Below are 26,531 nucleotides of genomic sequence, written 5' to 3'. Positions count from 1 at the left end.
ATTTGGTGTTATTTTTATTTTATCACAGGATAACCTAGCTTACCACGGGCTGTCTAACACAGCCTCCCTTGTCTACCTGATCCTGTGGCAGGGTAAACCCTTCTTTGCACAGCTTGGCTTTCTCTCTGAAATTTGCAGACAGTGAGAAGAAAGTAAAGAGAAAGAGATATCTGGCAAAGAGACAAGGTGACAGGTGAGGAAAGGATAGACCCTAACAGTACCTTGTGTTACCCACAGCTTAGAAACTCTTGACAGAATGCAAATGGGTTCTGAAGCTACTCTCCTGTAATGTAGAGAAGCTCTTCCAGCAGCCAGGAAAAGTCTCCATGTAAATGTGAGTCGTTCTGAGGAAATCAAGTATTTTATGTCTGAGAACCAAACACTGAATCTATCACGGAGCATCTCTTTACTAATGAGCAATGTTCAGATTGTTGGAAGATCTTGTGTGTGTGTGTGTGTGTGTGTGCATGCATGTGCATGTGCACGTATGTGTACATACCCTTTGAATACATTTGCTTCAATCTTTCCTTATCTTATACATTTCAGTGATTTCAAAGGCCTGGTGAGGTCTGGGGAAATGAGCTCATAATTTGTGATGGTGAAGTTTGTCAACTTGATTGGCTTGGGAGCTGCCCCGGGACTGGCAGAACACATTTCTCTTTCTGTCTGGATGCATCAGGGCGAGGTAGACCTTGAGGTCTTTGTCTGGTCTGTCACCCCTTCCTCTCTGATGCAGTTCTCCTGTTCTGCTTCCTGGGCTCCATAAACTAAGCAGCTTTGCTGTGCCCTCACTCTGCTATGTTTTCCATGCCTTCACAGAGAACCATGTACTGAATCTCTTAAGATCATGAGCCAAATTAAACCTCACATCCTTTAAGTTACGGGTACCGAGCATTTTGTCCTGGCAATGGGAAAGTTGAGATGGAAACACTGGCAATTTCTAATGATAAAGAGCTCTGAAAATCAGAGACAGGAAATATATGAAATCAGCACATAAAAACCATGGGGCCAGTGAGCTATATTTTGAATGTTAATGTATGTTGACTCTATGAGGAGGATAGGTATCCAAATGTGCCTTTTCTGTGTATGGACCATTGTCCAGCCAGGCAGGACACATATCAAATGACATCAGCATGGATTCATCCAAATATTTTCTGCTCTGACAAAGTTCATTAGATTATCACAGGTGAAGGGAAGCTGTATATAAGTAGGCTTAATTTTCATTGTTTAACAGCACAAATGCAGCACAACTCTGTTGAATGCATGTACCAGCTACATACCAGGAACTGACACTCCTCTGTGACCCATATCCATTTATAATACAAGAAAACTCCTACTATGTGAGATGCCTTTATGGCACTGGATAATACTGGGTCCAAAAATGTGATACGCTGTGGGAGTTTGTCAAAGCCTAGCACTGAATTTTTTTGTTTTCTTTTTCATTTTTATCGGTACCAGGGATCGAACTTACGACTACCTGCTTGCAAGGCAGGTGCTTATGCCGCTGAGCTAAATCCCCAGCCCCAGCACTGAATTTTTCTCCAGTGTTACCCGTGTTGGAGTCAGTTTTCTGCAACACTGTTATGTATATTAGTTTGTCATTTTATTTTACATAGAGCACAGTGCTAAGCGATGGCTCAGTACATCTATTTTTTCATCTCTTCTGGAAACAAAATCTAATGATTTCATTCAGGAAAGCATTGTCTTGTTCTGGAAAAAAATATTTTTAATTTTTTAGTGAGTTCTCTCTTATGTTTGGAAAACTTGCTACATTTTCAAAGGCCGCAAGATAATATTTTAGAAAGCAAAGAATTAGAACAGTAAGGACAGGTGGTTCAATGCTTTGATCTAAAAATATTCAATTTTAGTTGTTCCATATTATATTTACGGTGAAACTCTTTTTTTTTTCACCTATCCTCTTACATGAAGGTTTAGTTGTCCCATCAGAGTCCTGTGTCTTTCTGTAAATTTCAAGTTATTTTTAACATACTATATTTATTAAAAATTTCTCATTTTATCCTGATCTGAACCAACTTCATTCTATTGGTCTATTTTTTAAAATGAAAATTAAATAAAATGAAATATTAAAATCAGAAAATGCTAACTAAAAGACTAGGTGTGCAGTTTAGTGGCAGAGCACTAGCCTAGCATGTGAGGCCCCAGGCTGGACCATTAGAACTGGAGGAAAAAAGGAAAACAGAAAAAAGGGAAAAACCTACTGAAAATATGTTCCAAGGACACAAATTATTCTCATCTAAGTAAGATGAATCTCACTAACAGTTCCATAAATCTAAACATTACATCCTTCATATGCACATAAAACTTTTATAAATTATATTCAAGATATATATTTTAATAATTGTGTTAAAAGGAGCAAAGGGGAAAGCCATGTTGATTTCATTTTTAAAGTTCAAAGTGGATATGAATAAAATCTTTTTCTTCTAAACCCACCAAAGGCATAGCAGCAAGGTTTGAAGACCAACTCCAAACCGCACTTTATACCCTTTCAAAACCTTTTATGTGCAGAATAACATTTCAGAGTCGACTGTGACCTTCCACTGGAAGGGCTTACGGGCCTCGGGCAGGTACGGGGACTCCCCTTTGGCAGAAGCCAGAATACTGCCTTCCTCCTCATCAGTCAAGCAAGCCTGAGTTTCTGATTCCCATAGGAGACTTCACACTCTGCTCACACTCTCAGGGCTCCTCACTGACTTTCTGGGTAGTTCCAGGGGCTATCCCACTGCCGTCTCCCCCGAGGGCAGGCCAACCTACAACTACTGCCTTTAAGCATATGTGAAGCCTACCATCTTGGAAAACTAAAGACAATTCAAGGTGAAAATTCCTTCCACTTTGTTCAATTGCTTTCATCCTAACTTTTTATTTCCCTTTTTGTAGTCACGGTTTTCTGTGAGTGTGGTTTTTGCTATGATTTTTCACTTGTTTTTTTAATCTTAATTTTTTTACATCTTCGCATACATCATGATTACATTCATTTTTGAGAGTTGGTAGGTGTACATAACACACCTTAATTCTTTTTATGTCTCATTCCTCTCTCCTGTCTATCTCTTGGTCCCTGTCTCATTTGCAAAAACAAAAAACAAACAAACAAAAAAAACCACTCAATCCCTTCTCCACTTTTTATGCTTTAATTTTGTAACTTGAACAACTGCTTAAATGATAACAATATATAATTTATCAATTAGTGATTTCTCTTTTTTTTGAAATTCTGTATTATTTCTCTTTCTTTTCTGTTTTGCTTTTTTTCTCTAAATAAAAAAATATAATGTGGTCACAATTTTAAACATTTTCATTAAAAATAGTTCATCAAATGTCCTCAATGATTCAAAATCACCAAATCCAATAGTATCTATTTAATTCTCATTTTTAACACTTGATCATGACATTTGATATTTTTGCTCACCTATTCCTAGGTGCGGCTCCTCTTATTTAGCTATCATTTATTTCAATCTGGAATAATTTCCCTACTCTATCATGGCATGTTTAATCTCTCTTTATATTTATGGGTATTCCACTTTTAAGATGTATGCTTTCTTATTTTTATGTAGAAACTATTCAAATAATTCTCTTAAAATGAATTAGACTCTGTTTTATTTTCCTAGTTTTGTATGTGGAATGAATGCAGAGATATTATTTTCTATAGTGCTAAAGCAAAAGCTGCGACAATGCGTGACAATGCTAGGAATGTCAGAAATGATCAGGAAGAAAGTAAAGCTCTTTGTATAACAACAGCAAAAACAATAAAACTAAACTATTCAGAAAAAGATCAACACTCCTAAACAGTAACCACCCCAGTGCAAAGAGGTTTACAGTTAATGCAGATCATTCCTTGATTACATTGAGTGTGTAAGTTGCAAGCTACCAGGAGCACAGTGCTATCCATGTTCATCATCTCCAATGACTGGCACTGAGTTTTATACATAATATGATCTCCACCAGTGTCTGCTAAATTGATTGTGGACTTTCAGCCAAAATTGCATTTATATAATGAAGTATACGAGAACATTCCTCTAAGGTTTTGTTCTAAAATGTATTTTGTATGCAATTCTTATTGCTGTTGTGGAAGAAATACTCTATATAACCTAGGAATGTCAAATGTTCAAAAAAAAAAAAAAAAAAAAGCTTACAACAGCTGAAAAAAAAAAAAAAACCTGCCTGTTTATTTTTTCTTTTTGTCTTAGCTCACAGAGCTACAGAGTCCATCCTTATCATACAAATAAAGGAGTCACTAAATGGTAGAATTCCAATAAACATGTGTGACAAGCTCTTTTTTTATAACGGGAATTATGTATGGGCATTATTAGTACAGAAAGTATGGTTAAGTGTGGATGTGGAAAATTGACAGTTTGTCCCTTTTCCCTTAGTCATTATGACAAAACATTCGACAGCCACAGTCTAAAGGAGGGGAGGTTTATAGTGATACACAGCTTCAGGATGTGCAGCCCAAGCTCATTTGGCTCTAAGACAGAAATAGCACAGTGTAAGAATAAGGTGGGGAAAGAAGCTCAAGCCATGCTGGCAGGAAGCAGAAAGGAGAAATCAGAAACAAGAATTCTACCTTTTAGGTTCCATCCACAGTTATCTGCCCCCTCCAACTAGGCCCCAGGGAAACATTTTATATCTGAATCACAACGCGAAGAGCGACAGGGGTTTACATCTGCCTCTCCTCCCAAGGCTCCTGATGTGTGTGATGTGATGGTGGCTGTGAAGCATGGAGCCATTTGTGCTAGTGATTTACAGAAGTCCTTTATTAATGATTTTATTCTTAGTGCAAAAACTAACTATTTTAATGCTTTAAGGGGGCAAGAAAGGGAACTTGAAAGATGTCTAAGATCACCAATCCAGTGGGAAGATCAGAGAAGCAAGAAACACAAATACCTGACTATGGGAATTTTCCTGCTTGACTAAAGGGGCCAGTGCAAATCATAGGCAGGCCCAGTGGGAAATGCGCAGCTCTCAGAGATTCACTGTGCCTTAGAGTAAGTGCAAGGAGAACTGTCTGAGAGCTGCATCACCGTGCGAAAGGACTCAGTAGAGAGAAATCCGCAACCCACGGATGGTGTAGTCAGCAACAGGACTTTCTGATCTCAGTATCACCTACATATTTCCTGATGCTGATTAAAGTTTGGCAAAGTGTTCCAGGAAATGGACTGCCCACTCTTGGAATTTCTATATTTTGTTACTTCTCTGTAACAGGCATCTCCCAATTCAAGATACTATGAATCCTCTAGGAGAGACAAAAAAGTCACCCTGCCCTACCAAAGAAAGGGCAGTTGTGGTCTTTCAAGCTGAGGGGAGGCAAATAATAATATCTGTGTTCAAATAATATTTATTCCATCACCATTGAGATCCTTAAATAGATTAGTCTGTAAGTCACCAGGGTATGCTCTACACATATTTACAGGGTCTTTGGTACTGATGATGGGTAATTTGTAATTTTACATTCCTCCTCCATAACTCGTAAAAGGCAAATTTGCAGTAAAGTTGATAGTAGTTGCTAAAGTAAACCTATTCCATATTTGTGGACCACTGAATTCAGACTACTTACTACATAATAAAACTAGAGAATATTTTGCAAATAGGTTTGTTTTATTCCATAATTACATTCAAAGAATGAAAATATACAAACTATTTGATAGAAGTCAAAACACAGGGGAAAGTCTTGACGGAGTAAAGACAGGAGATACATCTCAGCATTAAAAAAAAATCATTGGGGGATATTTAACCTGAAAACCATATAATAAATAAACAAGTCATTTGTATATTGCTTGAAAATAAGGTTTGTAAGTTGACATGCAGCCCATTCACAGTGGACTAATAAATTAATGTAATTTTAATGTATTCTTTAATATTGACATAAAATATCTTTGTTTGTACTTATGAAAGAAAAGAAATCGTTTGCATGGGTTTCATGGTAGCGCCTACTTAGAAAACAACCTAGCCTCTATTTACACCCTTAAGACAATTTTAAGGTTTTTTGCACAATAGAATGTAACCCAAATCATGCTGGTATAATGTACAGATTGAGTTTGTATTTCTGTTACACAGTATAGCTATAGCCATACTAGAACTCCATTCTGTATCAAATCTATAATAGTTTTGTCTTAAATATATACAGAACAAATTAGGAAAAATCTGATATGTTGAGATAATTGTCCAATTGATAAAACTGCAACCAGTTTGATTCAAAAAGCCATCTTTTTCAATGAACAACTGTACATTGCTAAGTTTCTAAAAACATTTGGTGATATAGGTAATTGTCCATATCCTTGGATTCCACATCTATGGATCCAAGCAACTGCAGATAAGAAATATTCCAAAATTACTGCATCTGTCCCCAATGACAGGCTGTCATTGCTGTGTACAAACTGTAGCATAACAGCTATTCATGTTGTGCTACATTTTATACGCATGTAATCTGGATGTCATCTAAAGACTACAGCAGGATGTGCCTAGTTATATACAAATACTGCCCCAATTGCTCTACAGACTTGAGCAACTGTATATTTTGGTATCTGTCTTATGACCAATCCGTAAACACCAATGGACAAGTCTATTCAACTGACACTATAAAATATATTTCAAATTTTTAAATATTTATTTTAATGTGAAGTGTAAGTCACTTGAATATATAATTATTTTGCATTTATTATCTCAAGCAATACTTCAGAAAGTACTGCTGCATATTTCTATTTTAGGTGAGTTGATTTTTTTTAGTATAGACCAAAACCCTTCACAGATCTAGCCAACAACTTGCTTTGATATAACATGTTTTGAATAAGGAGAGCATGTTAGTGTTCTCTAATACTAGTTTCCATCAGAAGTCATCTAGAAAGTTTATAAAAACATGGATTCCTGGAGAGTTTAGTAGGTCTGTAGTGAGAGCTGAGATTTTGTATATCATAGTATTCAAGAACCAATAGTATTCAAGAACCAATGAAAACCGAAATTGATTTTTTATAAAAATTCTGACAAACTATATTCTGCAAACTATGGATAAACTTTAGGGAAAAAAAAACTCCTGCCAACATGCATTTTGCAATAAACTTCAATAATTACTAATTCAAAATACTCTTGCATATATATATATTAGCAGCTTTTTAAGATAATTAACAAACTTCCAATTCAGAATATGCTGGATACTGAAGAATCTCCACCTGTTTGATTTTATTTTGGCAAAGCACAATATCTGATGTGAAATAAAACAATATAAAAATTCATAATATAAATACAATTAAAATTTCAATCTATTTGCATGAGGGCACACATATGACATTGTATTTTGATAGAGCATTCATTGGGTTATGAAATATTGTAAAACTCTGCCACCTAAGAAATTTCAAATCTAATATCAGATATATGAATCAGTTAGCAAATTATTCATGGTAAGATAACAGGTATACTTTGATTAGTATTTTTGTTTAAAAATATTACACTTTCTACATTATCAAAACCTAGTTTTCAGTCCTTATGAATATCTCAAGATCTCAGCATATTGTAGATAAATGCCAAGCATATTTCTAATTCTCTGATTTTGTAGTACCTAAATGTTATCTACTTAGTAATGTGGGAGAAAGAGTCACACAAAAGTAAGCAATAGTAAAAATATTTCAAAAATATGAAACATGCTTATAGGCTTGGAAGCCTTAAAATTTTCATATAGGTTATTGCAATAGGTATATACAATGAATGGGTATTTTCATTTACATTGCTTAATATTACATTGTACAATTAGTATTCTATTTGACATTTTCCTTTTATTATGTATCATATGTCTAGTGTATTTCACAAATTGGAAACTTAAGTGAAACAAAGTGTTTCATACAGTGAAGAATTACACAAAATTTCCACTGGTCTCCTGTGATATTTCTAATGAGAAGCTCCATATGTTTAATTTTTGGCATTTTCTAAGGTCCAGGGTGAACAGACGGAGACATTCTAGAATGCAATCAAGGTAATGAGGCCCATCACAAAAGCTCAGAATCATTTTCACAACACTTCCTCTACTTCTTCAGTCACTGACTTCAATGCCTAACCTCTCCTAAGACTTATCATCAAGACTCTGTTGTTATTATGTTCTTGAACTTATATACTTACAATCAGGAGGCATCTTTTCCATAAATACTGCGTAATATTCTTTAAGGAGTTCAAAATTTTCCTGATTAATAGTTTCTTGCAAAGAAACATCACCAAACCTACCCAAAACAAAAAAGAAAGCAGTTATAAGTTTGCAAAATCGCTCTAAAAGTAATATTTTCACTTTGCTTTTTCTTTTTAAATGGATGGTAATAAATTCCTAAGGAAGAGTCTCATAGATTTTAAGCAACATTGCACCATGGCAATTTTAAACAAATTCCCATCTCCACTGGCCCAGATACTAGCAATCTTTTCTAATAATTCCAAAATAATCTATCATCATCAAATGTGAATGTAGATGACACATTGCATGCAAAAACATCATCCCTTGTGTATGCATAATTAATACTTAAAGTCTGGTTTCCTACCGTACTCTGTACCTCCTTGCAGAGTTCCATCTCTCAATGTATGGAAAATCCTCTCTATCACTTTTTCCTCTTAAATCTTTCTTTGAAGCCAGGGCAGCCTGGGGAGGGCACTTGGAAACCAGGACTGGGCACTGCACTGCACATGCTCGTGTGCATTGCTGGTGACTTCAGGGACAAGTACAGCTCCACACCCCCTGAATGGCTCGCTTTTGCACACTTTTTTCTTCTGCCCACAAAGGCTTCTGTTTCTATACCAGTGCCCTCTGTCTCTTCTTCAAGGAAAAAGTTTCTTCCTACATATCACCGAGAGCTGTCTTCTCTGAGAATTCTCTATTTCAAACTTAAAGAGTCAATTTGTCTTGCTGTAAAAGGATGCTGTGTAAGTGGCTTCTGGTATTGGTTTCCATCCAAGTCTGTATTTGCAGATGTTAGTTTAAATTTCAGTGTGATTTGTCCCCCAAACTTCACCTGAAGGAAACTAAAAACCAGAACCACTTCTTTGTATGGATAATATGTAAGCTTATCCCCAATTTTGTCAATACCTAGGTTCAAAGATGAGGTACCACTTTAGATTTTTTCTTCACAATTCATTGGTCTTTTAACATTTTTATCTTATTTTGGTCTTTTTCTTTACCACTACCACTATCTATTACATATTTAATTATGCTCCTAAAGCTGCACAAGTACTCTAATCCTATGGGTCTTGTTTCCTTTCCTTCCAGCCTACTCTATGGAACATGCTCACACCATTCATTCACTCGACAAATATTTATTTAATAACAACAGTGCACTAGCCATTGTACTATGTGTAACTGAAATCTTGGTAAAATTAACCTAACACACATTTCATCTTATCAGTTTACTGAACTACAATGATTTTCCATTCTCCATAAAGACAACATTGTTCCCTTAGTTTAACATTTAATTGTCTGCAAAGGCCTCTGAAGATACTTATGGGAATACAGTTATACCCTTCTCTTTTACCAGATGTATTTTAATTCCTTTGATAATTCTGACACGTGTTCCTCCTCTGAATAAAATGTCTTACCTTCCTTTTTGGCTAAATTATTACCTATTCATCTTTTAAAGCCAACAAAAGGCTCACCTCTCTGAGACCTGTCCCATGAACTCATGTCTCATCTGAATTATTTTCCATGTTGTACCCTCTCTGTATGATTACTACAGGAGTCAAATGGAACACAATATTTGTCATCTTATCTTCCTTATTGTATGTCAGTTCCTTCAGGACAGGGATCAGATCCCATGCTTCTTGGTACCTGTTTTCTCCTAATGTCTTGTCCCTTGGAAGAGCAATGCCTAGTCTAGCCTGTGTTCAGTATCTGTACTGAGTTGATTATGGAATACAGGATGATCATCCCAGGAAAATCTCTAGAGTTTCATTAAACTTAAAATGTATTCTTTATGTGCCACTACAATCAACTGCAATTTTTAAAATATCACTTTTGCTGAAGTAATGCAGCATCATTCACTAAATGTGTGTGCCTCACAACATTTATGTGCTGAACCCCTAATTCCCAGGGTGATAGCATTGAATGTTGGGGGCTCTGAGGAAGCACCAAGGTTAAATGAGGCTGTGAGAGTAGGCTCTGATCCCATAGGATTAACGACCTTAGAAAAAGTGAGTCTGCAAAGCCACTCCAACCATCACCTGTGCACAGAGGTCACGTGATCCACTGCCTGTGAGCCAGTAAAGAGCCCTCACCAGATCACCAGAAACCGAGTCAGACATCACTGTGCTCTGTGACTTTCCAGTCTCATCAACTGTGAGAAATACTTTCTGCTATTGTTTCTAAGTTACCTACTTAGTATTTTGAAACAGTAACCCAAACTGACCCAAAATATGTAATAGATAGTGGTAGTAGTAAAGAAAAAGACCAATAGAAATAGCATTTCACTGTTTAACAAGTGTCTCATGAAATATGTTTTGCTTTCAGGTAAACGCACAGTAAATTGATAGATAGGGCAGTATGCCTCACCCTCGGATGTTTCCTGGTGAAGCCCAAAATTCTGAACTGGAAAACAGGATCACAGCACAGAGAGGAAGTGACCGCTCAGATCGGTATTTGGTGTCAGAGTGCTGCTCTCACGCAGCCTTCCTGCTTCCCTCAGCACTTTCCTCTAGCTTGCATTTTGTGCCCTTTCCAAGTCTGTGTGTTATACAGCTTCCAGGTAGGAAAAAGTGGATTTTAATATGCAAGAGAGATGGGAAGGAAAGGAAGGATATTTTCAATAAAGTGACTGACAACAGAAACAGTCACAGTGACATGGAGGATGCAAATTAGTTCAATATGAACACTAAACAGTCCTTGAAAATGCTTCATAGTTCCTGATAAGCCATGGAAGAGTGCTACATCTCTCTCAAGATCACACTCACATGCTTTAACTGATTAACTCAATCCTTAAACAGTCTACCAAAGAGGATGCAATTGTAGCATGGTCATACTCTTCTACCCAAGTTGAATAATTTGTATTCAGGGATAACAATCACTATCAACACTACATTTGCTGTGTATATATGAAATAGATAGATACACAGATAGACAGAACTGGAATATAATCGTATCTTTGCTATGGATTTCAGAAGTACTTATTATCAATAAAGCTTCATGTACAATGTAGTGAATAAAATTATACTGTGCTTTGTGCATTCTATAACAGAAAAGACTAAAATGTTCAACATGGCTTGGAATTCCATCCACAGAACACAACTTCATCATTGACTTGTTTACTGAAAGATCATAACTTGTGTTGTCCAGAAAATATATTTTGGGGAAGATGAATAGAAGAGTAAAAATTTTGAAAATAATTCATAAGAGCAGGCATTTTGAGAATCTTTGAAATTCAATAAGATTATAATTAGAGAGTTTTATTTTAGTAAAAGACTAATAAATAGGTAATATATGCTTAACAAGTCATGGCACTTTAAAACTTCCTAACAGGAAGGAGACACTGGAAAGTAAATTATAGACAAGAAAGCATTTTAATTAGTAAAGACTATCAACCTCTCCAAAATTTGCCTGTGGGTGAACTTCTCCAACTAGATGATAAATTCTATCTCTGAAACTGTTTACAACTGAGTTGTAGAAATTTGGACTGCTCCTTATATTATTTATGTAAATAATATCCTCCACATGTGAACTATATAAAATGCAAAAATTAAATTCTGTGATCATATAAGTGGTTTTTGATAATGACCCTAGGAATTGGGTCAACCATTATTTGTAGTCTCAGAAAGTCCTTCAAGAAAGCATCTCAACATCATCCCACAGTAGCTATTATAATAAAAGAAACAAAAAGAGGAAAATAGACTGCTTTAGGTTCAAAAATTAAACTTTAGCTTTTGATGTATTTAAAACACATGAAAATTATTAAAATACATACAATTATTAAACTTTGATACAAATGTAGGTGTTTGGAAATGAAAATAAAGATAGTCCATGTGAATACTTTGGCATTGACATCAGTGTTTTCCTCAGTGCCATGGAAACACTTAAATTTGATTTGGGTAAGAAAACCTTAAATATAAATATTTGACCTTCATATGCCAATTACTCTGTTACTGATTAAAAAGGAAATGTATTTAAGTGTGTCCATGTGCAGAAATGTGGAAGTTTTCAGTATTTTCTTAAAATGAAGAAAAACAAACCGAATAATATCCTTATACCTAAAGCTTACCTCTCAGCAAGGGTTTGCTGTTCATTGATTCCTACATTAAAAAGCACTGGATAGACATGCAGCAACTGTCCTTCTCTGATAGGCAAAGGGAGCACCTCGAACATTCTGGCTGGAACTTTGACCTCCACCACGTAGTGCTCTCTGGTGAAGGGAAGGAGTAGAGGCTGGTTTAGGGACCTCGTTTGTTTCTGATTGTTTTAGATTCATTGGAAAGAAACAATAAAAACTTAGAATGTTGCACTGATGGAGTCCTTGGCTGTTCTATATACTTACTTTCTATTCATTCACACCAGAAATAGTCTATTATTTTATTATGAAGTTAGCTGGCACAAAGAATTATAAGTATTTGTTTACATGTTTGATTTCTTTACATTACTCTTTAGAAAAAGAGACATATTAGATTCATGGTTTTAGACACTTACGACTGTGTACATAGGTATCTTCAGTGTTTGCTCCCTTGATATTTTAAAAATCCTATCGGTTTTAAGAATAAGTAGTCTAATAATAAATTTTGTAATACTTTGAAGCCTAATAAACTAAATCATTTATAATATTTCTTGGCATAGCTCAATTGCTATTATTATTGATGAACCATACTGTTTGTGATGCCTTGATAGAAATGAAGGGGTTAATTATTTAAGAAGTAACCTTTTTGGAATCTTGCTCATTCTACAACATATACACAACCGAGAAACATTTTTATTGAACATTTCACTCAAAATTATCCTCCATGTTTAATGTTGAAAATTTAGAATTTATAACATATGCCAGCCAAAGTAGTGGCTTCGGTGTTCTGAAATTTTATATGTAATGTGAACTGAGCATAGAAATGTAAAGAGTGTAGTTTAGATGTGTAGAAAATCTATGTATTTCTAGAACCTCAAGAGTTGTGGGTTGTAAAATCGGGAATATATAGTGAGACTCTAAGAAAACCTTTTAGATGTTTCCTACTTTAATATTGATAAGTAGTAAGGATCATTGATTCTTAGGCACATTTTTTTCCTAGCTATAAACCAGAGAGTTGGCAACAACCATGAATCCAGCCACAGGGATGTCAGCATTGCCCTAAGATTGATGGACATATTATTTTTCTTGTTTAATTGATTTCATTGCCATTGACTGTAGCCTCACAGAAGGCTGATGGTTATTTCAATCCTTTCAAGAATATTGAAGCATCAATGATTACATTTAAAAGTTGCTTGGACAGTGAAGTACATTTTAAAATTTTTGTTATAAATTTTATCAGCTTGAGACATAATTGACATAGCTATTTAAATATATAGTTCAGAGTTTTAGCAAATTTACAGAGTTGTGCATACATCATCACAACCCGGTTTTACAACAATTCTATCACCTTAAAAATATCTCTCATGCTTGTCAATGACATTACCAAGGGAAGGGAATCTCTTCTACTTTTCTGTATCTCTACTGGAATAGATCCACATAATATACAGTCTTTTCTAGCTGGACTTGCGCCTAACTTTTGAAGTTATTCATGTAGTGTTTTTTTTCTTTGAGCCAGATCCTATTGCATGGGGCATATCATGTCACGTTTTATCTACTCATTTGATAGTCGATGGTTACTTGGATTATTTCATGGTATGAACTATCCTGAAAAATGCTGCTGTCAACATTCACACAAAAGCTTTTGTGTGGAAAAATGCTTCATTCTCTCTTGGTAGCATACCTAGAAGTAATATGGTAACTTTATTAAAAGAAACTGCTTATTTCCAAAATGGCTGTTCCATTTTACATTCCCACCAGCAACATATGGAAAAGTTTCCAATTTTCTACAACTTTATCAGTACTTGTTATTTGACTTTTCAATCTATTGTAAGTTGGCATCTAATTATGGTTTTAATTTCATCTCTAATGATGTTTTCACAGTTTAGATCTAAAATACTCTTCTGTACTTTGCCTGTATCAGATAATCTGGTAAGCTTCCCTTTAATAAAGTGATAATAAACTTCCCCAGAATACACAGAGTTCTACTACTAATAGTTATGGGTATGAACAATTTCATTCCTTTTTGCTATCACAAAATGCAAATGAGGTATCATTTTCTAGGTGAGGCACTATGTTTCATGAGGTTGTATATGTGTGAATGCATGTGTGTGCATGCGTGTGTGTGTGTGTGTGTGTGTGTAACAAACAATCACCTCATCTTTTCTTCAATGATACAGCTTTAGGCATCTGTTAGGGATTAAAAACTGGTGGTCAACCTAAGGCCAACTGAATTAAATAAACCTTAAATAGAGACTTGGAGAAAAGGAGCTAGACATTGTGGGTTTCTCTAAGTGTTGCTGTGTTGAGTCTTTGTTCTCCTAGTAGAGCTCGTCATGACTAGCTTCCCCAGTGTGAGTTTGACCATTGTCATTGGAGGAGCTTGGGACCTTGTTGGTAAGAGTGGCTATGGTTCACTTTGGGGGAGCTCTGGTCCTTACATGGCTTCATGGCTCTGGAGGGGAAGATGTGTGCCTTTTAATCTCCAGTAGAAACTCATCACATTGGCTTCCTGGCATGCAGCTGACTGTTCTTATCTTTGAAGTCGCTATGGACCTCCATGTTGCTGAGCATGGCTGTGGTATTTTTCAGGGCAGCTCTAATTCTCATTTGAGAATGACTTCTTGGCTCCAGTGCAGAACACTCAACCTACGAACACAGCTCTTTCACCCCGCTGGCATAGACTTTCTAGCTTCCACCACTGACCTTTGGGCCTTCCCAGCACAGATCCATAGAACAGACTGGAGTGAGTTCTCATGGGCTCTAGGCCTCCAGTTGGACTCGTGGGAGGCATTGTCACGGGCTCTAGGTTTTCATCTGAGCTCATGCAGGACATTGCTGTGGGATCTAGGCCCTTGGCTGAATATTCTATGTCTTTAGTGTTGTGGACGGATTTCCTGCATTTTCTTGTGTTTTACTCTGGGTGAGCATCATAAAATAATATTATAAATTCTGTGTCCTGATTCTAATTGTTCTCCTCACAACCCCTGACTATAACAACATCTTTCACAAAAAAATAAAATAATGATTTTATGTTTACCTTAGGTAGGAAAACGAAAATTGACCTTTAGACTGTATCTCTTTCTGTCTGACTGGCACCTTCCCTTTGTACACTGCCACCTGAGAATGTTTCAAATTTTAAGCAACTCCATTCAGTACTCACATTACAATGACTGAAATTTGGAGAACTTCTAATTAAATAACTTACTATAAGATATAATTCTTCTATCAGCTATATACATTACATGCTACCATTTCTCTTAATTATTTTTGATATTTTGCCCATTATATCCTGACCTTCTAAGCTATTTATTTAAAACTCTTCTCGGAAATCTCACAGTTTGAGAATGAATTGTCAAAAATAATTAAGAAAAATGATGGTATATGCCCTTGACATGGGAATATATCTTTCCTAAAATGTTGCTGCTTTTAACTGAATTTAATTTGAAGCCATCTCAAGAATTATGAAGCTATTAACTGAACGATTCCCGCAAAAGTGAAAACATCTACAGATTCTGAATAGGTAGGAATGCTATTCTCATGCATGCTATTATATTAAATTTCTCATATTTCACAGAGGAACATTATCATACTCACCTTTCTATGATATACAAACACTTATGAGATGTTGCAAGTTTTTAAAAACCTTCTCTGCCATGAAAGAGAACAAAAGAAAATTTCTGAAGAAACCCAAATTCTTCTAAGGCTCCATTGTTTTTTTTTGGTTATGCATTAATACAACTTGTGTGACACACTAGATTTTTAGAAATGGGTATCACTCACCGTCTTCCTGTTATAACTGGCAAGACATCATTGGATTTGGCTTCAATTATTTTAAATGCTACTTTCTTCAAATCAGAAATGCCAACAGCCATGTCCTCTAGCATTCCGATTTCATCACCTAAACAAAGGAAAAGGTGCCTTGGTACAAACATACTATTTAAAGAAAATGTCACCAGCTACTCTACTTCTCTGCTGGAATTTGTTCTAGTATTTTAGGGAACAAGTTTCTGAATATAGCAAATCTATTCTACATACTTTTCTTCATAGGCTGAAGGTTTTCATCAACAAAAAATAGGATCCTTTTTAATAGACTCTATAAGTCAATGCAACCTTTACAAAATAAGAATGTACACTTTGCTAGGCAGCTGGAAAGAGATTTTTAACCCTTTTAGGAAATAAAACATTTTAACCCTTTTAGGAAAGATGTATTTTTATTGACAGGATTGATATTTGATTGCTAGAAACAAAGAGATGGCTGAACTGATTCACAGAAAACCCTGACAACTAAAGCCTGAGGAGGAAATAATTAAGATTCTAGATTAGCTTTATCCAACAGAAACAGAATGTGAGCTAAATAAATAATTTTACATTTTCTGGTAGTCATTCTATTAAAATAATAAAATTTTAAAAAGTAAAATTAAGTTTAATAATACATTTCATTTAACCTAGTATATTCAAAGATGCCATATCAGCCGTGGATCAAAGCTATTAATAAATGATATAAAATAACTTTTCCTAGTTTCTGAGGTCAGCTATGCATGACTAGAACATACTGATTTGGACGAGACTCATTTTAAATGATCCCTGTACACTTAGGGGTAGTGTATTGAACACTGCAGTTCTAGATCTTAACACTGTAGGCTTCAAACTCCAGTCATTGAAACTATGTCAGGAAAGAGTCTTTTTTTGTTATAAAAGAGGCCAGATAACTGCTCAGGAGTCCCCACTGAAATAATTCAAGTTCTATTTACAAATCATAATGGCAAAAATGTTAAAGGATAAATGAATGCAAAAACTAAAAGTTATATTAGTTTTGCAGTACTGGGTATGCCAAAGGCTTACTTACTGTTAAGCTTACCCGAGAAGGTGATGTTTAAATACCCTTATGAATAGGATTGGGATTTGAACCTGCACTAAAGCAATACTCACTGTACGTGCTCAGCAGTCCCTCATATTGCACTATCAAGCCCACCGTGTGCAGCTGCTGCAGGAAGTCAGGGTCATGCAAACTTGTGTGCAGTTTGATGATGAAACCACAAACCAATCCAGCAAGCTAAAAAAAAAAATCATTAAAGAAAGTTACTGGGATCAGGAAGCTCAATAGTTACTTTTAAAATATTTTAAGACTTGAGACATTACAGATTTAATCAAAAACTCTCAGAGATATTCCTATTTATACAAATATATCAGAATAAATCATAGTCATTGACTCAGCAAAGCAGTAAATAAAAGGCTCGGGAAAGCATTGCTGAGAAAGGATGAACATATGAACTTCCAGTCAGGATAATGGGTTTCAAATTATACGCGTATTATTTCTAACAAAAAAAAAAAACATAAAAAAAGTGATTCAGCACTTCCAAATAGTATTACTGTTATTGTTTGCACATGTAGAAGACAGCAGACAGCATATATTCCACAAATCACTGAATGGAAACAATGAAAAATACGTATAGGGCATAGCAAAATCTGTGACACTCGTTTAACTCCTGGTGCCCCTGGAAACACCCTGCCCCCATGAAATAGTGCAACAGAGAATAGGGTATTTTGGTTGAAACAGTCCCTTTGCATGGAATATCTACAAGGGGGTCGTTTTGCCTCCTTCTTTCCATGTGTTTTGTCTGTAAACTAAACCAGGGAGTTTGAAGCAGATGAGGACCAGGCAGGCATTAACACAGCACTGTGACAAGCTGGCATGGCATCCCAAATAGTGACAGAGGTCAGCAAAGAGATGATTCCAGTAGACCTCCTACTCAAGTGTGGCTCTGGAAAATTATTCTGTATACAAAATAAGAAAGTATTGCAAATGCTTGGGTTCACTGGGGAACTGAATAAACAAGAGGTTGAAAACAGATCCCGCTTGCCATTACTCCCTTCCCTGGCACTGCGGTCAGACTCCGGGTTACCCTTTCCTTCACAGACTCTGTGCCCTATTCAACAGTATGTGTGTTTCAGAGACTTCGTCCTCTCTTTTCAGAAAGAAAAAATAATGGTATTCATTAGTTATTCAGCGATAGTCATTATGAATAAGAAAAAGTGGGAGCCAAAACCTTAAGAAAAGCATCTCTTTAAAAAGAAAATTGCCAAAAGAAGGACGCTATCCTCATCAAATAAAAAGTCTAACGGATCCTGTGCTGTTCTGTACAAGTAACGAGAACCCGACCTACCGCTTGGCTGAAGACAATGTCCCTTCTTAGGGTCAACATCAGACACTGAGGCAAGCTGTAGGCGAGCTCCTGCAGCAACACGAACGTCAGGGACTGCTTAGCTCGGCTCACCACTTCTCCCATGCAATCCTTCAGCGCGAGGATGAGCGGATGCAGCTGTTCATACCAGTCTTCTGGAAGAGGGGGAAGGAACAGTGGGACAGATCAGTGAAGGTCTTGGATTGGTCTAGAACCAATTTACTATTGTTTACAGTGTACTATTCCTTATGTAAAATCCATGCGTACTATTAAGGAATCATGTGATCAATAATCGAGATACAGGACCTTGAATGATTAGGCCTAGTCCAGCTCTGAGTATGACGTGAAAGCACAGCATATGGGCCAGCAAGCGGAGGTGAGAAAACACACCTGGATGTGGGTAGCACCAAGCAATAGCCTGGAGCCAGGATGAAACACAAAAGGGGAAAGAAAAGGGTATGTGCCTATTTCAAAGAGCTCTTGCCTTTTTCAGTGGGTACATTCTTTGCTGCCATCACCAGTCTCCAAGTCTTTAGTATTTTCTGCCTTCCAATGAAAATTCACAGTAGTGACTCTCTAGTGGTCATCCAGGTCTGTGTCCTTGGACTAGTGCAGCTGAGTCATTGCTGCCTGCAGCTTCCGTCTCCTTGGGCTGAGCACCTACTGGACTCTCTGGCTCTCTAGTGCACAGAGCACCTACTGGACTCTCTGGCTCTCTAGTGCACAGATCCCACTGTGGACTCTCCTGCTTCTGACCCTGTCACCCCACCTGATTAAATCCCCTTGCATCATTACACATATATTTCCTAGTGATTCTGTTCCTGTAGTGAACCCCAATTTAAATAGCTTTGTAATGATTAGATTTGAAGAGCTCTAATTTTAGTGACTCTCCTGAACTCTCCAAGTCCATGGTCAACCAATCACTGCATCTGTGCTTGGATGCATATAATACAGTTACAATAGATTGCCTTTTCTATTTCTCCTTTCCTACTTACAACAGTTCTCTTTTCGTACTTTTTGGGCACAGCCTTGTGTTAATGGATGGTGACACCAAACTCTTCCAATGCTGGAAACAGAAATTTTATTATACTTCTCTCATAGGTTACACAGTACCTTGGCCATTAAATTGGCTCCACTGTTACAATATCCATCTAACATTCGTCAGCTCCTTGCCCTGTCCCGTCAGCATCTATTGCTTTCTCAGATCACATTTTTGCCTTTCCTAACAGACCTTGCTTCATCCAGTCATATCTCTGCTCAAGTTCCTTCTCTTTGGTGTTGCTAGGAGATTTCTAATCAGTTTGAATTTCATTACATTTACTCAGTTCGGACTCCTTAGTTAAAATATAAAAAAATAAAAAAAAAAAGAGAGAGAGAGAGAGAATAAACAAGGGGTTGAAAACAGATTCCCCCTTGCCAAGAGAGAGAGAGAAAGAAAACCAACACCAAACACACAAATAACAGCAGCAATAACAATGACAAAAATCCAAAGCATTCACAATGAGTTGCAAACTCACTAAAGGTCCACTGTTACCTGGCCTTTGCCTTCCTGTCCAATTCTCTCTCAGCACTTCGTAGTCTTGAGTACTGAGTGTATTGAAAAACATGTTTTCGCCTAAACTACCTCTGTTCTTTCATTTAAGCATCTGTCTTAGTCACTTTTCCATCTCTCAGTCATGGTACCCAACATTTGAACTTAAAGGAAGTAAGGTTTATTTGGTCTCACATTTGTAGTTGATGATCAGTTGGCTCCAAGCAGGAAACAGGACAGCACAGGACATGGCTGAGGAAAAGATGTTTACAACATGGCAGCCATGAAGCAGAGAAGGAGAGGGAATGGAGGCAGGGAGACATCTTCTAGGTCGTGACCCCAGGGACACCCCTCAACCGTCCTTCTGACAGCAAGGTAGCTATGAACTTATCTAAGGTCTGACCTACTATTATGTAGAGCACCCCATGATCCAATTACTTTACAAATGGAAAAGGCTTTGGGGGCACATTTTATATCTAAATTATAACAGTATTTTGGCAAATCTCATTTCATCTTTTAAAACTATTTCTCTATTTCTTGATAGGCATTTTATCTCCTCTGAAAATTTGATTCAGAATCTCTGTCCTCCAGAAGTCTTCCTTGATAACCCCTATTCTCCACTCTGTTTTTGGAAGTTCGGACTGAGTTCACTTTCTTTTGCACCAATTGCTTCTTATCCTTACTACAGGGGCTAATCACATACTATCTTCGGCTGCAAGGAAGACACCTTGCTGAGGGAAAGAAATTTCCTTTTTTTCTTTAATTACTGAATTTCCAGAACCTAGCCCAGTGCCTAGTAGGTAACAGAAACAGGAACTTTTAAACGAACGAGTAAATTTACGATAATAGCAAAAGTTTTAAACATAATGACAAATACAAGGAAGCCAGTTTTTTGCAGTAGTCAAACAGCTTTCCTTCAAATGAGATCAAAATTGACAAGACTTGTGTTATGTATATGCCTAGACTCCTAAATGCTTCAATTACAGTGGTACCTCTGCTTGTGAACTTAATTATTTCCACAATTCTGGTCCCAAACCAAATTGGATGAGAACCAAATCAAATTTCCCCATAAGATCAACCTTGAACTTCACCATTAAATTTGATTAAATTCTTGTCCAATGTGAGTGATTTCAGACATCAATAACCAGTTAAGACCTTGAAAGAGTTACAGGGAACAATGATCAGAAGAATCATAGTCACTGCTGTGCCATGTCTACACTCACTAAGTTGTGATATGCTGGGGGGCAAAGACTAGACAAAATAAAGCAAAATGGTACAACATATAATGAATGCTCTGAAGTTAACAAAAGACACACTTTTATTAACACACTATGCAAATGCTTGCATGATGCCATAATGTAACATACGTTAGAAACGTTATGGTTTATTTATTTTTAAAACATGACAGTCTTGAGCGTTATTATGGAAATAAAAAATGAGAAAAATAGTAATGTGAAGGCCTATTAAATCTGTAGTCATTTAAAAAACAAGATCCTTCTCTGCAGTCTACAATGAAATATGACCAATGTTTTAATATAAATAAACATTGGTTAATGATTATTTTACTGGCACACATAAAATGGAAATTTGAGATACATCATTTATTTTCATAGAAATAAACATCAGTAGACACCAAAAAGGAATATCATATATTTTCACATATTCATCCTCTCTTTCTCTCTGCTTCTAATTGTTGTTAATATGAAATGGAAGATTAATACACACAGAGAGGAAAACACTAGGAGAAAAATTCCAGTACACTGATACACAGATGTAGATGTAAAAAAAAAAAAAATAGCACATTGCAAACAAACATTTTTGTCCTTGGTTCTGTAGAAATCAACTTGTAATGAATTCCAAAATACCAAGTAATGCTTTTGTGCAGTAGGTGGCACTGCTCCATCAGACTGCACAGAACTGCTTTGTCACTCATTCTGTTCAGGCAAAGAATTTTCATTTCCTTGCACCTTCATGTAGCTCCCAAATAGTGCCTGTGTATTGTTTAAACACAGGCATCACACTGGCCTGTGCCAGGAGGGCAGTAACGTGGCTATGAGGTGCTATGCGCTCTAATTTGAAAACAGAATATTAACTGAGCTGTTCAGTTTTTCCCCCTAGAAAGGTGTTAGAGGATCATTCAAATGAAAGGCAGCTGTTGGTTTTTCTTAAAGGACATTTTTTTAAAAAGGAAACCTCATATACTTTATTAGGATAAGGATAATGTCCTTACTCTTGTCTAAGTCTGTCATCACATACTTTAGCTAGTTGATTCCTTATCGTGAATTGTAATAAGGTAAACCAAAGGGGTGTGTGTGGAGTGAGAGACAGAGAGAAGGAGAGAGAGAGAGAGACAGAGAGACAGAGACAGGGTGGGAGACATAGAAGGAGGAGGAGAAAGTCTGAATCCTAGTTCTATGAGAGTAAGGGTAGAAACCTGGAAAAAAGTAACAGTGATATTCCAAATCTAGGAGCAAGTGATTCTTTGCTTTTAGAAATATTCTAGTGCCTCTATTTAGTAAATATGTTATGATTAAGTTTAAGAAATGTGATAATATAGGAAAATATTAATTATGGATAAATTTTCATGTTTATGCATGCTATAGTCTGCATCTGAAATGTTCCTCAAGAGCTCATGCACTGAAGGCTTTGTGCCCAGTGAATCAGTCTTCAGAGGTGGGGCCTTCAGAAGGTAACTAGACCTCAAGGGCTCTAACTATATTAGTGGGTAATCCACTGAAGAGCTCAGCGTTTACTGGGGTGTTGAAACATGGTGGAGACTATAGAAGTGGGGCCTACTTGGAGGAAGTAGGGGATTGGGGAGCTGCCCTTGTTCAAACCACACCCCCTCTATGTGCTTTTTGGCTGCCATGGGTGATCAGTTTGCCCCTCATGTGTTCCCTGCCATGATGCTCTCTCCCTAAAGCAGGTCCAGAAACATGGCCATGTGACTGGGCCTCTAAATCCATGAGTCAAAATAAATCTTTCTTCCTTAAGTCGATTTTCTCAGTTATTTTGCCACAGGAGCAAAAGGCTGACTAACATAGTTAACACGGTAAAATATCTTCATGATAGCAGAGAGATGCAGGCAATACTGTCTACTATGGAGAACACTAAATTACAAAGCTAAAGACACATATTTCTCAAAAGAAACAAATAAATCCCCAGATAAGGAAAACTGCACAAAATGCAAATTGCAATTACAGATTTTCTTCTCCAGCAATACGCATGTTTTGAAATAAACACAATGAGATATGACAGGCCAAAGAAAGGCAGATATCCATTCATAAGTGGTCTTTCTGCTCCAGTGAACATTCTAAATACTCTCACAAAGGAAGAGAAAATTGTTTAGTTTTCTCTTTAAAAATATTTTTGGGGAAAGAAAACTGCTCCAGCCCTTTTCAGTCTTGAGAGTGCTGTAATTTGTCCCTTACACTTGCATCCTTCCACACACTACCATTTACATGGTGTTTCTTTTATCCTCCAGATAAAGCTGCTTTCTGTATAATGATGAAAATGGGATTAATTTTGCAATATCTGGTACAAGAAATTGTGAAACAGACATACATCCACTCTTCTGTGTTTATATTCTTCAAGTTTCAACTAACATTTTATGTATGTGCATACGCTCTCACACACACACACACAGACACACACAAAGCTAGGAAGTTGGGCAGCTAAAAGCACACGTACACACTATCATCTCTGCACCAGTGTCTCTCACAGAGCTCATTGGCCTCACAGACGCTTAACTCTGATTTTCTCCCTGGGCTCCTTTCAGTGACAGAGGGAAATATGAAGAGAATGTTTTAGTGTCTCCATAAAAACTTGCTGAGGCTCCTTAACCCTGAGACCAACAGGCAGGCAGAGTCTTTCCTCAGGAAAGCATAAGATGCATGTGGCTTAGCTGAGCTTTTCTTGAGCTTTGTAGAGAGGGTTGGAAGCTATCCAAGCAGAGCTCTGTTTTCCAGCCCTTCACTGGCTTGCCTAACATATTCAAGAGAAGCTCAGCTCACTGAAGGATTCAAAGAATGCCTGCCGGGTGCCCCCTCTCCTCCTCCACACACCATCTATTTCCTGTACAGGATGTTCACGTCCTCTGAGCTCAATGGCTCTTATGTTTCTCGGGAGAAAAATAAAAGAGCCAAATATCAACCAACTGTAGCTGCGCATAATGCTTCCTTTCCAATTTCTGAGCCATTTTCTTCTCAGGTGTTTGATCGTCTTTCCTCATTTAAAATAATTAACTTCACAAAAGCTTGTGGCCATGGGTATTTTTGTTATCACAAGTTTTCAGACACAGAAAGAAAGAGAAATGCCATTAAATTTTGTGTAAAGAAGGTAGGAAGAAAAATAATCCCAGCTCAAAAGATTCACCTAAGGAAGATGATCAGCTGTGAAACCCATCAGGGTGGCCTAAAACAGTGACAGTGACTCTTTCTGAGTGCCCAAATGACAGCCCTACACTCACTCACTTTTTTGCAAAGTGCCAACATTACAATTAATCCTGCATCCTGAGGTTTTAGCTTAGAAAATAAAAGAAAAAATCCAACTCAAACATGAACATCTTTTGTCTTAAAAGGAAAACAAATAACATGCTCACCATTGCGTCTCCGCCACTGGCTTGAAGAACAGTGACTTAAATTTGCAATGGGTAGAGGGAAATGAAGACCAGATTCTCAGCCAAGAGTGGCTTTATGTTATGATATTAAAGCAGATATTATAGAAATGATAATGCAGGCAGGGGAGAGACATCAACAGCCCAGGTCATAAAATTGTTGTGGACTTTGAAGTCCCTACCCCTGACATGTGTCAAGACATGGGCTACAAGGTGCACTTAGAGTGAGACCTTTGTCCTGCAGTATCATTGTAAACGTCATCTGAGTGCAGTGCAATTACTAATAAGCTCTACTCTGTAGATACTTTAAAACTAAACTTTCAGTGATTGACTGTAGGTGGCCAACAAGTTTGGAAGATAAAAGTTTAGAGGCAAGATAGTTCTTATCCAATGAGAAGACTATATTTCTTCTTGGTTGTGGCACACATAAAGGAAGTCATATGTGGAGAAACTTGGGAGAAGGCTGCATGAACTTCAGGTAGTAAATAGTCCAAAAGATGCCAGGTTTGCTGATATTAAGTCCAGATAAACAAATGTATCAACTGACTAGAGGAAGCAAAAAGGGATGTTGGAAGGAAGAAGGGAAACGATAGAAAGAACTTTGAGGCTCAAAGATGGTGGGAACAAAATTAAAGTAAATGTTAAGCCTGGAGTCATGAGAAAAACAACCACTGCAAAACTTGGTGTGTGCAGTTGTCAGAGCAAGGATAAGGAATAGAGGCAGGCAGAGGTGGGGAGAAAAACTGGGTGCTGCAGAGCATATGTATGAATAGAGCCACAGCCGAGACGCACGGCTAAATCTTGACACAAGGGCAATGAGGTACAGCAAATGGAAGCCGGGGTTGTGGTAACCTTGGCAGGGCTGTAGCACACAAACCCTGTACTTCTGCTGTCTCTATCACAGAGCAGGCTGACAGGGCACAGAGATAGGCAGGCAATAGGGATGTAGTTTAAGAATCTAATCACTGTAGTGTCCACTGGGGGAAGTGATAGCTCTTGGCACCTTCCAGATGGATTAGAAATGAAAATGCTGCTGAATCCAAGGCAAACTGCTATGCAAAGAACAAAGGGGGCTTTTGTCATGGGAATCTTGTTTGTTTAAAGCTTGCCAGCCTGAGAACACAATGCCATAAAACTTCCCAGTCTGACTCTTGAAAAAATAGCTAAGGAAATGCATCAACTGATATCCTGGTAAAGTTCTCATTTTGGACCAAAAGGTGAAAAGCTTCAGTAAATCCTGCTAAGACAGTTTCCAGGAACTAGATCCATTAATCAAACAAGGCTTGTGTTTGTTACAGCACAAAAGTTTTGCGCTCAGGTTATGCTGGACATAAAGACTCATACTCACTGGGCCTATTCTGCCTCGTGGTCTTAAGTAAACTAGAACCACAGAACTCTGCTCTGAAAATAGTCTGGGTTTTTAAGAATAATACATAGGTCATAGGTCATTCAGTGACCTGAAATCAACATGTCTACGCCAAAGAGCTCTTATCAGTTAAATACTGTACAGCGTCTAAGATTGAGAAAGATAAGTAATGGATATTGCTTTTGTGGAATTAGAATGCAGGCAACCAGAGGGAAAAGGCATTATTATCTTGATCCTGCAGTGCATCAGGTTAGTGTAATACTGTTCTAGTAATGTTAAAAGCCAGAGGAATAGAGGGTACCGATTTTTCCTAGGAATACAATGGAGCCTCATGTATATCGATTTGACTTATAAATATTAAATAAGTAGGCATGCAAACAAACACAGTAACAGTGCCTTTCTCAGCTTATACATTCAATAATGATGTGGCCCAAAGACACTTGTGAAGAGCTCACTTTTCCCCTTTTCTACTATTTATTCTAGTTTCTGTGAGGTCTGAGAATCATAGCAAAGTCATTTTTCAAATGCAATTGCAAATCTTAATTTCCACATGTAATTCTATAGCAAATGTTAAGATATACAAGCCCTGATCAAAATGTACAGTGAATGTTTA

General features: G+C 37.0%; 1 protein-coding gene across 7 annotated transcripts in view; it reads right to left on the bottom strand.

The window, feature by feature from the left end:
• Positions 1-26,531, bottom strand: part of Inpp4b (inositol polyphosphate-4-phosphatase type II B) — a 765,962-nt gene that overhangs the window by 115,175 nt on the left and 624,256 nt on the right. For all 7 annotated transcript variants that reach the window (XM_063260829.1, XM_063260831.1, XM_063260834.1 and 4 more), the window contains 5 exons: positions 18,389-18,561; positions 17,154-17,277; positions 16,005-16,122; positions 12,219-12,359; positions 8,116-8,213 (listed from right to left, as the gene is read on the bottom strand). In XM_063260829.1, coding sequence (XP_063116899.1) covers positions 8,116-8,213; positions 12,219-12,359; positions 16,005-16,122; positions 17,154-17,277; positions 18,389-18,561 — 654 coding nt within the window. The remainder of the gene's footprint in view (positions 1-8,115; positions 8,214-12,218; positions 12,360-16,004; positions 16,123-17,153; positions 17,278-18,388; positions 18,562-26,531) is intronic.

The sequence above is a fragment of the Cavia porcellus genome, unplaced genomic scaffold, assembly GCF_034190915.1.
Source record: "Cavia porcellus strain 051 isolate PalLab524CR breed Dunkin Hartley unplaced genomic scaffold, mCavPor4.1 scaffold_14, whole genome shotgun sequence".
Classification (NCBI taxonomy): Eukaryota; Metazoa; Chordata; class Mammalia; order Rodentia; family Caviidae; genus Cavia; species Cavia porcellus.
This window is presented reverse-complemented; position numbering and strand designations above follow the sequence as displayed.